This window comes from Schistocerca cancellata, chromosome 4 (assembly GCF_023864275.1).
Source record: "Schistocerca cancellata isolate TAMUIC-IGC-003103 chromosome 4, iqSchCanc2.1, whole genome shotgun sequence".
Taxonomy (NCBI): Eukaryota; Metazoa; Arthropoda; class Insecta; order Orthoptera; family Acrididae; genus Schistocerca; species Schistocerca cancellata.
The window spans coordinates 781,155,339-781,168,657 of record NC_064629.1 but is presented as its reverse complement, the minus strand read 5'-3'; the positions used below and the strand labels follow the sequence as shown (position 1 = coordinate 781,168,657).

Below are 13,319 nucleotides of genomic sequence, written 5' to 3'. Positions count from 1 at the left end.
GTCTTCTGAAGAGTCACAATTGTGGGTTTCCGTTCCGTGTTACGATTTATTTATTTATTCATTTGATGTTGGCAAATGACAATGCCCAAATCATATGTTGTACAGTCTGTTGTGGGTTGGCAGGAGAGCCAATACCGGGTTACAAGAGGAAGCCGAAAGGCACGCGTTTTAGCTCACGCAGGCTGGCGTGAGATCTGGAACAGGACAAGGAAATTAGACTTTAGAAAAAACGGACGTAGCTGGTGGAATACTTAACTTTAATCCATAACTGGTGAACGTCGCTCTTGACGGTACATTATTCATAATATCAATAGTAACTGAACATGGCGCCTTGCTAGGTCGTAGCAAATGACGTAGCTGAAGGCTATGCTAACTATCGTCTCGGCAAATGAGAGCGTATTTTGTCAGTGAATCATCGCTAGCAAAGTCGGTTATACAACTGGGGCGAGTGCTAGGAAGTCTCTCTAGACCTGCCGTGTGGCGGCGCTCGGTCTGCAATCACTGATAGTGGCGACACGCGGGTCCGACGTATACTAACAGACCGCGGCCGATTTAAAGGCTACCACCTAGCAAGTGTGGTGTCTGGCGGTGACACCACACAGTCATTTCTCAGACATCACACAACATCACGATGAGTATTCAGGCTCACCACATTTATTTTATGAGTATACGAATACATAGAGTTGTGTAAACTTTAAACTTAGCTCATGTGTAATATCCGAGAAGGTAAAATTATTTGTTTTTGCTGAGGAATAATGTCCCAGCAGTCTGAAATAGGTACGAATTTGACCTATCCACAAAAGGAGCAGACAAGATGAGATAAATTTTCTGTCCAGTACCAATGTTATCAATTGTTTCGAAGATATCTGAGTGAACAGAATGTAATCAATTAGAAAAGTATAACAAATCTCGTAAATTCATTAGGAATAATCAATATGGATTTTGGACGAGATGAAACACTGTGTGCCCAGCTAACGAACTAGTCACTAAAACAAGCAAATGTTTGGTAGAAAGTTTTGCGTATCTAGTGTCTTTTGTGACGTCCACTAACGCGTTTGATACGGTAAACCATAAGCTGCTGCTTCAAAAAACAAGTTTATTGCCTGTATGGAATATCTTAAAGCTAGTTTTCATCCTATTTCAAAAATAGAAAGCTACAAGAAAGTGAGCGAGCTTGTTCTAGCTGAAAGGAGATAGAAGCAGGTGTACATCGTGGATCCATACTAGGCCCGTTACTCTTCCTGTATAACTTAAACGACATCTCATGTAAGATAAACTCAGAAATAGTTCTACATCTATAAACTTAACAATAACGAGCATCAAAACGGATACAGGGATTAGTGAACGCAAGGTTATCGTAGGGAGACTGAATATTGTAACCCCCAAATCCTCCAACAATAGACGAAAACTATACCTATTCAAAAAAGCAGATAAAAATTCACTTGGCACATTCCTGAGAGATAATCTCCACTCCTTCCAAATTAACAATACAGGTGTAGACCAGGTGGGCTTGAATTCATAGAAATAGTATCGACAGCAATTGAGAGATTTATACCACATAAATTAACAAACGACGCAGCTGATCCTCCTTGGCACACAAAACGTGTCAAAATACTGTCGCAGAAACAACGAAAAAAGCATGCCAAATTTAAACGAACGCCAAATCACCAAGATACACGATCTTTTACAGAAGCTGGAAAGTTATCGCGTACATCAATGCGAGATGCTTATAATAGTTTCCACAATGAAACTTTGTCTCGAAACCTCGTGTAAAATCCAGAGAGATTCTGGTCGTATGTAAAGCATGTTAGCGGCAAGACACAATCAGTGCCTTCTCTGCCTGTTAGTAATGGAGATAATATTGAAGACAGTGCTGCAGAGTTACTAAACACTGCCTTCGGAAATTCCTTTACCAAAAAAGACGAAGTAAATATTCCAGAATTCGAATCAAGAACATCTGCCAACATGAGTATCTTAGAAGTAGATATCCTCGGAGTAGTGAAGCAACTTAAATCATTTAATAAAAGCAAGTTTTCCAGTCCAGGCTGTATACCAATTAGGTTCCTTTCAGAGTACGCTGAAGCAATAGCTCTATACTTAAAGATCGTATACAACCGCTCGGTCGACGAAAGATCCGTACCCAAAGACTGGAAAGTTGCACAGGTCACACCAATATTCAAGAAAGGTAGTAGGAGTAATCCACTAAATTACAGGCCCATATCATTAACTTCGATATGCAGTAGGATTTTTGAGCGTATATTGTGCTCGAACATACCTCGAAGAGAACGGTCCATTGACACACAGTCAACAAGGATTTAGAAAACATCGTTCTTGTGAAACACAACTAGCTCTTTACACACACAAAGTGTTGAGTGCTATTGACAAAGGATTTCAAATTGATTCCGTATTTCTAGACTTCCAGAACGCTTTTAACACTGTACCACACAAGCTGCTTGTAGTGAATTTGCGTGCTTATGGAATATCGTCTCAGTTATGTCACTGGATTCGTGATTTCGTCAGAAAGGTAATAATTGACGGAAAGTCATCGAGTAAAACATTTGTGATTTCTGGCGTTCCCCAAGGTAGTGTTATAGGCCCTTATCTATAGCAAATGTTTAGGAGACAATCTGAACAGCCGTCTTAGGTTGTTTGCAGATGATTCTGTCGTTTATCGTCTGGTAAAGTTATCATAAGATCAAAACAAATTGCAAAACGATTTAGAAAACTAAGATCTGTATGGTGCGAAAATTGGCAATTAACCCTAAATAGCCGGCCGGGGTGGCAGAGTGGTTCTAGGCGCTTCGGTCTGGAACCGCGCGACCGCTACTATCGCAGGTTCGAATCCTGCACGGGCATGGATGTGTGTGATGCCCTTAGATTAGTTAGGTTTAAGTAATTCTAAGTTCTATGGGCCTGATGACCTCAGACTTAACGTCTCATAGTGCTCAGAGCCATTTCATTTGAACCCTAAATAACGAAAAATGGCAAATGGTTCAAATGGCTCTGAGCACTATGGGACTTAACTTCTAAGGTCATCAGTCCCCTAGAACTCAGAACTACTTAAACCTAACTAACCTAAGGACATCACACACATCCATGCCCGAGGCAGGATTCGAACCTGCGACCGTAGCGGTCACGCGGTTCCAGACTGAAGCGCCTGGAACCGCACGGCCACATCGGCCGGCGAATAACGAAAAGTGTGAGGTCATACACACGAGTGCTGGAAGGAACCCGTTAAACCTCGGTTACACGATAAATCACTCAAATATAAAGACCGTAAATTCAGCTAAATACCTAGGTATTACTATTACGAACAACTTAAATTGGAAAGAATACATAGAAAATGTTGTGGGGAAGGCAAACCAAAGTACCAGAGACTGAGTTTTATTGGCAGGACACTGAGAAAACGTAACAGATCTACTAAGGAGACCGCCTACACCATGCTTGTCCGTCATCTTTTAGAGTTCTGCTGCTTGGTGTAGGATCGTTACCAGATGGGGTTAAAGGAGTACATCGAGAAAGTTCAAAGAAGGGCAGAAAGTTTTGTATTATCACGCAATAGGGAAGGGATTGCACTGCAGCAGTGCAGGATTCGGGGTGAATATCATTAAAACAAAGGCCTTTTCCGTTGCGGCGGAATCTTCTCACGAAATTTCAGTCACTAACTTTCTCCTCCGAATGCGAGATATTTTGTTGACGCCGATCTACATAGGGAGAAACGATCGTCATAATAAAATAAGGGAAATCAGAGCTCGCACGGAAATGTATAAATGTTCGTTTTCTTCCGGGTGCTGTTCGAGATTGGAATAATGGAGAATTACAGTGAAGATGGTTCGATGAACCCTCTGCCAGGCATTTAAGTGTGATTTGCAGAGTATCCATGTAAATGTAGATGTAAACGTAGATGTAGAATAAAATACGGTCCAATTTCAAAGACTTCATGATACAAACTACAGAACCTAATACCGAGAAGTACTTAAAAAGTCAATGTTATTAAGCGTGAAAGAATTTCTAAACGAGGAAGACAAGTAGCACATATTCAAAATTTTTACGTTCTCATCTCTGTGTATGTGTGTGTTATATTTTAATAGATGTATGCGTTCTTTTTATGTACATCCATATTTATAAACTACAGAAGCAAACTCTGAAAAATACTTAAACAGGAAAGAGGAAGACATGTAACATTGTAATCTGTGTGTGTGTGTGTGTGTGTGTGTGTGTGTGTGTGTGTGTGTGTGTGTGCTGACTTTCTTTTAACATATGTTTACGTTGTTTTTATGAATATCTGAGTAGACATAGATATGTATTCATTGATGAGCCGCCAACCTTTCAGTCAAATGGTTGTGTGTGTGTGTGACATGTTATATGACATTAAAAAATCAATTCTACTTCATCCTATTGTGTTACAGGGTATATCATAATAAACATGGGTTTGCAAACGATCCGTCTGCGAGATTATTACGAATGTGACTTATAAATTATAGAGTGCAGCAGTCAGTCGTCCTTTTTTAGATTTTATTGCGCAAATCTGGATTTGTGTGAGGTCATCCACGCGAATGCTAGAAGGAATCCGTTAAACCTCGGTTACACGATAAATCGGTCAAGTATAAAGACCGTAAATACAGCTAAATATCTAGGTATTTCTATTTCGAATAACTTAAATTGGAAAGAATACATAGAATATGTTGTGGGAAAGGCAAACCAAAGAACCAAAGACTGAGTTTTATTGACAGGACACTTAGAAAATGTTCGGAAACTAAGGTCCGATCGGTCGCGTAATGAAAACCACGGTGAAAATCAAAAAGTTTTTAATCGCAACAGTTTGTCACACCTTCCAGCTACCTTTCTAAATAGGCACCGCTCCGACTTAGACATTTATCGTGGCGTTGTACAACCTTTCCTGTGCCCTCGTCGCAGAGAGCAGCCGCCTATGCTTTCTGCCAATTCTCGACGCTGATATTCCTTTCGTTGTATGTGCCAAAATGTTGTCTTCGTAGCCAGCGGTTCATGTGAGCAGAGATGAACAACGGAGGGAGCCAATTAAGGGCTGCATTGTGGGTGATCAAACACTTCCCATCGAAAACGCCACAGGAGCGTCTTTATTGACCCTGCAGAACGCGGTTGCAAATAGTCTTGAAGAAAGAAATGCATGACATTTAAGTTATGTGGGCTGCATAGCTTCAGGAGAAATCTCTCACCAGATCCACATACTTGGCGGGAGACATTGTTGTTTTAGGCATTTCTACGTGATCACTTTGCGCTCTGAACTGAAAAGAGCGACGTGAAGCGATCGACAGGCACACTAAAGATACTGTCCAACACATCTGGGCAAAGTTCCGTCAGATTTTCATAGTGGTTTCCATTTCGCCCCTAATCGGACCTTACTTATTTGAAACGTAAGCTTTTCGGCACAATAAGTCCCATTCTAATTGGGCTCAAATTGCAGTTTTGGCTATTAGTTACGGTACGCCCTGTAAGTATTTTTCAGTTGAATATATGAGCTAACTGGCCAGATAAACTTCGCTGCTGTGTCAGGGTTCAGCGCAGTCTGAAATAAGTACTCGAAGAGGTTGGGGTGAAAGATTGTAAGAACCACACACACGACTGACGTAGTGCAATAGAAGTGTGGTTGTTGCAGCGGAGTTCCCGTTCATTTCGTACTACGTGATCAACAAGAGCCAGACGGACCCGGTGGACTTCTTCCGGAACCTGCGCGCGGCGTCCCTGCGGAAGTTCGACCCGCGCAGTCTGCGCTACACGGCGGCCCACACCCTCGATCTCTTCAACGAAGTGGCGACGATCGCGCGCCCGCCGCTCGATACCCACTCCAAGAGGCCCAACTCGGCCGCCACCGGCTACATCATCTCCGTCTACAAGGTGTTCGAAGGCGACGACGGCGAGAAGTTCGAGAAGAACTGGCTCTATTGGACAGGTAAATTACACCTCGAATGCCGCGTCTGGTAGTAAACGCGACCTATACGTCGCAGTGCACTGTAAAACAGTCATAACTTGTTCTCGGCAGTGGTGTTGTCGAATAACATCTTGAATATTACTAACTTTGAAAATAAGAAAGTCTACCGAATAGACGAATTAGGCGGCACCTTATGGCGCAAAAATATGGTGGAGTTAAATTTTAACTCTAAATTCAGAAAACCTGTTTTTCTGTCCATTTATGTTCTTGCTCATTTTGCTTCCTGACGTACATAATACAAAAGTATTACTCTTTTCACCACGCGAGCACCTGTCACGTGTGGTTCCCGGGGCTATCCTAGGAAAGTGTTTCCAAAATACTGTGCACAAAATTATAGTGTAGTATGTGCATTAAAAGAACTTTCTATTGTCTCTCTTCCCTAAGTTGATATTTCTTCCATTTAGTTGATGTTTCAGGACCTGTTAAACTGCTGTAATAATTATATGATTATCATTATTATTCTTACTGGCACCAATAAATGAGTGGACAGTGGGCTGGTCTTTCGTATCGCAGTTTACAGGTTCAGACACATTCGAGGTAGTTCCTTTTCCTAGGACTAAAAAATCCACCTTACGCCACGTCATGTAAGGATACAACCTGTAAACGAACCTAGGAATACTTTCATCGTATTCCCAGCAGAACTGAATTCTCGGATTTTGCAACCAACTGGTAGAAGAGGAAATAACTTTGGCAGGATTGCAACCAGTATACTTCCATGCAGTATCCAACCGTTAGTCAATATTTACTATTGCTATTTCTTGAATTTCCTGTTGCTGTGAATTTCTTTCCCTATGCAGGCGAATCTCCGAGTTGTTTCTAAAGCAACTTCTGTTGCATCATAATTCTCTGTATTACCCTTCAGAGAAACATAATTTTTAATTATGTGCTTGCAGGTGTTCTGCCGAGTTGTTGTTCCCATTTTATGCACAATATCTAACCAACGCAGGCGCCTTCTTCAGATTCTGAGAGTTCTGCTGTTTTCTGAATTCGTTACCTGGACTCCAACCACACTGCGAAATGCCGTTACTCTAGCACCGCTATTTATAGCTCAGTTCGATTCCCGATTCCCACTACGCCCTCTGATGTTCTTTTTTTTTCAGAGACTACGTTGATATTCCGTGAAACGCAAATTCTCTCAATTGTGGTGGCTGAGATGGAAGGCTAGGTCTCAACAAACTGAATGATGGACCTAGGCTTTTTTTAAAAAAAAAAACCTTCCTCCCCATTTACTAGGTTTTGTGACAACTTTATTTCGACAGGTTTCATAATTATACTGTCCCAGAAACTTGACGTCTGCACAACTATAATGGTCTCATTGTATTTAATTTTACTAATATATACGAGACACTGCTCGGCATCAGCTGATTTGTTAGGCTGCTCTAGTCGTGTGTTTGTCAGTGATGTTAATTGCATCTCTCCTCAACTGTTTGATAGTCTGTCCCACGTAAGACATGCCACATTCGCATCGAATGCTATGCACAACCAACTTTCAGAGACCTACACTGTCTTTAACATTACAAATAGTAATTAATAACAAATTAAATATGAAGAGGCCAGTGTCGTGGTTCATAGCCAAGTTTCAGGAATACGTAATTTAAAAAATCCATCAAAAAATATGTCAGAAAGCCCTATAAACAGAGACGGGTGTTTCAGTTTAAACAAGGTTTAGGTTCCAGGTCTCGGTTTATTACGACATCGCCGGCCATCACATCTACCAAAGCGGGGAAACGCTGACAGAATGTGCGTTTCACGGAATATCAGTGCGGGCTCTGGAAAACTAAAGAGCATCGAAGGGCTTAGTAGACGTCAGGAATCGAACTCAACTGTAAAAGGCGACGCGAGACTAACAGTAGCTCACCATAGGAATGGAGTGCAGCCAGCGATTACAAAGTAACAGCAGAACTCGAGGCAAATGGCTCTGAGCACTATGGGACTTAACATCTATGGTCATCAGTCCCCTAGAACTTAGAACTACTTAAACCTAACTAACCTAAGGACAGCACACAACACCCAGCCATCACGAAGCAGAGAAAATCCCTGACCCCGCCGGGAATCGAACCCGGGAACCTGGGCGTGGGAAGCGAGAACGCTACCGCACGACCACGAGATGCGGGCAAACTCGAGGCAACTGAAAAAGGAGGCTGAGTCAGTCGTCAAAATATTGTGCATAAAATGGAAACAACAACTCAGCAGAACATCCAGAAGTACACCATTAATCATTCATCCTGAGGAAACCTCACCTCTCTCTCTCTCTCTCTCTCTCTCTCTCTCTCTCTCTCTCACCTTAACGACCGGACTCAGAGACTAAAGTCCTAGATAATGAAAGACTAAAACTACTCCCTCCCTCCCTCCGAACAAGCCATTGGAAGACCCAACGGTACCGACCGACCGCCGTGTCAACCTTGGCCGTTAGGCATCACATGACGCGAAAAATGAGGGTCATGTGGTCAGTACACCGCTCTCCCGTCCGTTGTCAGTTTTCATGACCAAACCCTCTACTTCTCAGTCTAGTAGCTCCTCAACTGGTCTCTCAAGGACTGAGTGCAGCCAGCTTGCCAACAGCACTCTGCAGACCTGGACGATCACCCATCCAAGTGTTAGTCAAGCCCGACAGCGCTTAACTTCGGTGGTCTGATGGGAACCGGTGTTACCACTGCGGCAAGGCCGTTGGCACATGAGAGATCATATCACCATAATTTTACTTTTTACATTTCTATATTTATGGCGGGGGGGGGGGGGAGAGGGGCGGGAAGAGGAGGCCCCACGTACAGCATCTAGAACCGACTCTGCACTGGCCGTGCACTAAAAAGGAGAATTAGGGCTTGACATCCCGTCGACAATTACATCATTAGTAACAGAGCACAAGCTCTGATTGGGAAAGTGTAGGATAGGAAATCCGCCGTGTACTCTTCCGAGGAACCATCCCGTCATTTGCTTTAAGCGTTTTAGGGGAACCACTGCAAACCTAATCTGGATGTGTGGACGGGGATTTCAATTTTGGTCCGCCTGAATGCGAGTTCTGTGCCTTACCACTACGCCACCTACCTCCGTCGCATTTTGGAAGAGCAGGATTCTAATCCTAGTCCAACCGTCCTGATTTAGATTTTTTATGATTTCACTAAATATATTAAGATGAATGACAGGATGGTTACTTAGAACAGTATATGGCCTATCTCCTTCCAAATCCTTGCCATATCTGAGGTTGTGTTCCGTCTTTAACGACCGAGTCGCCGACTGGACGTTAAACCCAATCCTTCCTTGCCAACTCCTTTTCATGCACAATATTTCGACGACTCATCTAGGCATCTTCATCGGGTCTGCAAGCAAGTGTCACACATAAGGTATTGTTGATGCTGTGCCGCTATTTACGCCCGGTTTTTATTCCCGGTGCAAAGTGCTCATCAACAGGACGCTCTTCACATTCTTCACGACTGTTCAAAGCAAATATCGTGGGCGATTTCGTCGGAGTGTGCACCGTGGCGTATCCTTCTTTCAGATGGGCAACATGAATATATGTCGTCGATAAAGATTTACGTATTTGCCATTTAAGCATCGTACAGATGCATATGGAGTCGATGGAATAATTATGTTAAAATGCCTGATTCGTTTGAACCTTCTAGATTACTTCGTATGAGAATGACGGAAAACTAACTTACTTTGCATCAAATTGCTTCATCCGAACAACAGAGTCAGTTCTTGGTGGCTCGTCCAACGAATCCCCAACAGTACGTCCAGATCTGCTGGTCCCTAACATGACTCTGTCCCGTCAGTGTTACTGCCAGTGGTTATGAATTTTAGCTTTTAGAATAGTCAACTAACGTGCAATATACACTCCTGGAAATTGAAATAAGAACACCGTGAATTCATTGTCCCAGGAAGGGGAAACTTTATTGACACATTCCTGGGGTCAGATACATCACATGATCACACTGACAGAACCACAGGCACATAGACACAGGCAACAGAGCATGCACAATGTCGGCACTAGTACAGTGTATATCCACCTTTCGCAGCAATGCAGGCTGCTATTCTCCCATGGAGACGATCGTAGAGATGCTGGATGTAGTCCTGTGGAATGGCTTGCCATGCCATTTCCACCTGGCACCTCAGTTGGACCAGCGTTCGTGCTGGACGTGCAGACCGCGTGAGACGACGCTTCATCCAGTCCCAAACATGCTCAATGGGGGACAGATCCGGAGATCTTGCTGGCCAGGGTAGTTGACTTACACCTTCTAGAGCACGTTGGGTGGCATGGGATACATGCGGACGTGCATTGTCCTGTTGGAACAGCAAGTTCCCTTGCCGCTCTAGGAATGGTAGAACGATGGGTTCGATGACGGTTTGGATGTACCGTGCACTATTCAGTGTCCCCTCGACGATCACCAGTGGTGTACGGCCAGTGCAGGAGATCGCTCCCCACACCATGATGCCGGGTGTTGGCCCTGTGTGCCTCGGTCGTATGCAGTCCTGATTGTGGCGCTCACCTGCACGGCGCCAAACACGCATACGACCATCATTGGCACCAAGGCAGAAGCGACTCTCATCGCTGAAGACGACACGTCTCCATTCGTCCCTCCATTCACGCCTGTCGCGACACCACTGGAGGCGGGCTGCACGATGTTGGGGCGTGAGCGGAAGACGGCCTAACGGTGTGCGGGACCGTAGCCCAGCTTCATGGAGACGGTTGCGAATGGTCCTCGCCGTTACCCCAGGAGCAACAGTGTCCCTAATTTGCTGGGAAGTGGCGGTGCGGTCCCCTACGGCACTGCGTAGGATCCTACGGTCTTGGCGTGCATCCGTGCGTCGCTGCGGTCCGGTCCCAGGTCGACGGGCACGTGCACCTTCCGCCGACCACTGGCGACAACATCGATGTACTGTGGAGACCTCACGCCCCACGTGTTGAGCAATTCGGCGGTACGTCCACCCGGCCTCCCGCATGCCCACTATACGCCCTCGCTCAAAGTCCGTCAACTGCACATACGGTTCACGTCCACGCTGTCGCGGCATGCTACCAGTGTTAAAGACTGCGATGGAGCTCCGTATGCCACGGCAAACTGGCTGACACTGACGGCGGCGGTGCACAAATGCTGCGCAGCTAGCGCCATTCGGCGGCCAACACCGCGGTTCCTGGTGTGTCCGCTGTGCCGTGCGTGTGATCATTGCTTGTACAGCCCTCTCGCAGTGTCCGGAGCAAGTATGGTGGGTCTGACACACCGGTGTCAATGTGTTCTTTTTTCCATTTCCAGGAGTGTAGCTCATATTAAAGATTCTGTATAAAGCGGTCACTGGTCTCTTGTACACTGGTAATGTTAAAAGCTGTTATCTTTTTAAAAATTTTTGATGGTAGTCTTTTTATGCCAATGAAACGCTCCATTTCACTGCACTAGAAGCGGTAGGACTTCCACTGGCCGAGAATAAGGTAGTAGGATATATAAGTGTTGCCGTGTGGAGTAGGATAGCAGCGCGATTTGTGGATTCATATTTGGGGATGTATAATGGGAGACAGATGTTGGAAGGAAACACAGAATTTGGGGTAAGGGTTATAGTATCCACGGGAAACTGCCAAGTCTTGCGAGTTCAAAACATGACAAAGGGAAAGTTACGAGACAAGAGATGCTGGTCGCCTAGGTGGGAGAACAGTTCTTGGAGGGAGATTATATAAAATGTTGTCCGGCCGGAGTGGCCGAGCGGTTCTAGGCGCTACAGAGTGGAACTGCGCGACCGCTACGGTCGCAGGTTCGAATCCTGCCTCGGGCATGGATGTGTGTGATGTTCAAATGTTCAAATGTGTGTGAAATCTTTTGGGACTTAACTGCTAAGGTCATCAGTCCCTAAGCTTACACACTACTTAACCTAAATTATCCTAAGGACAAACACATACACCTGTGCCCGAAGGAGGACCCGTACTTCCGCCGGGACCAGCCGTGTGTGAGGTTCTTAGGTTAGTTAGGTTTAAGTAGTTCTAAGTTCTAGGGGACTGATGACCTCAGAAGTTAAGTCCCATAGTGCTCAGAGCCATTTGAGCTATTATATAAAATGTCAGAGGCTCCTAAAGGCATTGGTGGAAATACTGACCAGAGGCCCCAGTGTGGCAACGGTCGCATATAGTGATAACACTATAAGTTGTAAAGACAAACGATACAATTGCAGACGAGGAGCAAGGGTAAGGTAGGGATAAGAGGAGAGAGTCTTTAGCAGAGCCTATAGCAGGCCTAAGACATGATTTAACGACAGGCGCCTCGCTCCCTCCACTCAGCCTCCGAAAAAAAGTGCACAGTTAGAACCAATGAGATGGTGTGGGCCCTTCGACAACACGCTATATCAGGGGCTGGCAGGGGCGAAGGGGAAAATTGAATAAAACTCGACAGCAGGACCCGCCGAGGGGTCTATTTCAATCAGAGTAGGAAGTTGATGGTTGAATCGGAAGGGCAGCTGAAGAGAGTAGATATGCAGGGCAAAGCAGAGTTATCTGCAGTAGTTGGAGAGCAGCTGGTGGAAACCTAGTCGTTTAGCTAGGGACTACTGTGTGTCGTGTCGTGGGTGTGGACTCAGTACTGACAGTTCCATTTTAAATAGACGGAACGGTGCTTATTAGTCACCGTCTCTGTGTAAAGACTTGGTCTTTTCATGGGTACAGTTCCTTTAGAGCATGTATATCAAGAGTTGATACTACTTTCTGAATAAAGTTAGAAGTTGTAAAATATTCATAATGTTTGTCATTTCGGTACCTATTCGAAACCTTACCTTTCGTAATAAGGGAATTTTAACAACATAGTCGGGTCAAGACTCCTTCTCACTTAGGCCAACAACCGACTGTTTCCCTTCTTCCCAAACCCCCTCGCCCAATCCTAAGCATCACTCACGTTTGGGACGCGATAGAGTAATTAAAAATATGGAAGATAAATGTCGGAGAGTATTTCATTGTGTGGGTTAGGGAGGCTATTGAAGTTGCATTGGGAGAGATACTGTGCGTAGGTGTGGGGTAGGTGGTATATGTTGGTACAGGCTCGGAACGTAATAGAATTGATAATTGTGGGACAAGCGTCAAACATGCAAGGGTTGATAAGAAGGGAGGGGAAATTGAGGAGCTGGTAAATAGTTCTAGTAGTGTAGGATAAGCCGATGTGGCGAACAAGACGGAGTTCATAGCTTTAAGGATTTGGAATGACAGATAGAAACTGGAAACATTGGAACAGAAGAGGAAGGGTCAGATCAATACTTCGTAGATGTTTACGCATATAATCTACGTTTCTGCAAACATGTTGTTGACTCGGCACTTTAGAATGAGTCAGGTATTCACCTACAAGGATCACTGGACTCGCATTCGGGAGGACAACGGTTCAATTCC

At 44.6% G+C, this 13,319-nt stretch overlaps 1 protein-coding gene and 1 pseudogene across 1 annotated transcript in view; one reads left to right on the top strand and one right to left on the bottom strand.

Moving 5' to 3' along the window:
• The window catches only part of LOC126184429 (uncharacterized), a 417,753-nt gene that overhangs the window by 373,453 nt on the left and 30,981 nt on the right, over positions 1–13,319 (top strand). Inside the window, exon 7 of the mRNA XM_049926819.1 lies at positions 5,639–5,932. Within this exon, the coding sequence (XP_049782776.1) occupies positions 5,639–5,932 (294 nt within the window). The remainder of the gene's footprint in view (positions 1–5,638; positions 5,933–13,319) is intronic.
• On the bottom strand, positions 8,525–8,643 carry LOC126185711 (5S ribosomal RNA; annotated as a pseudogene).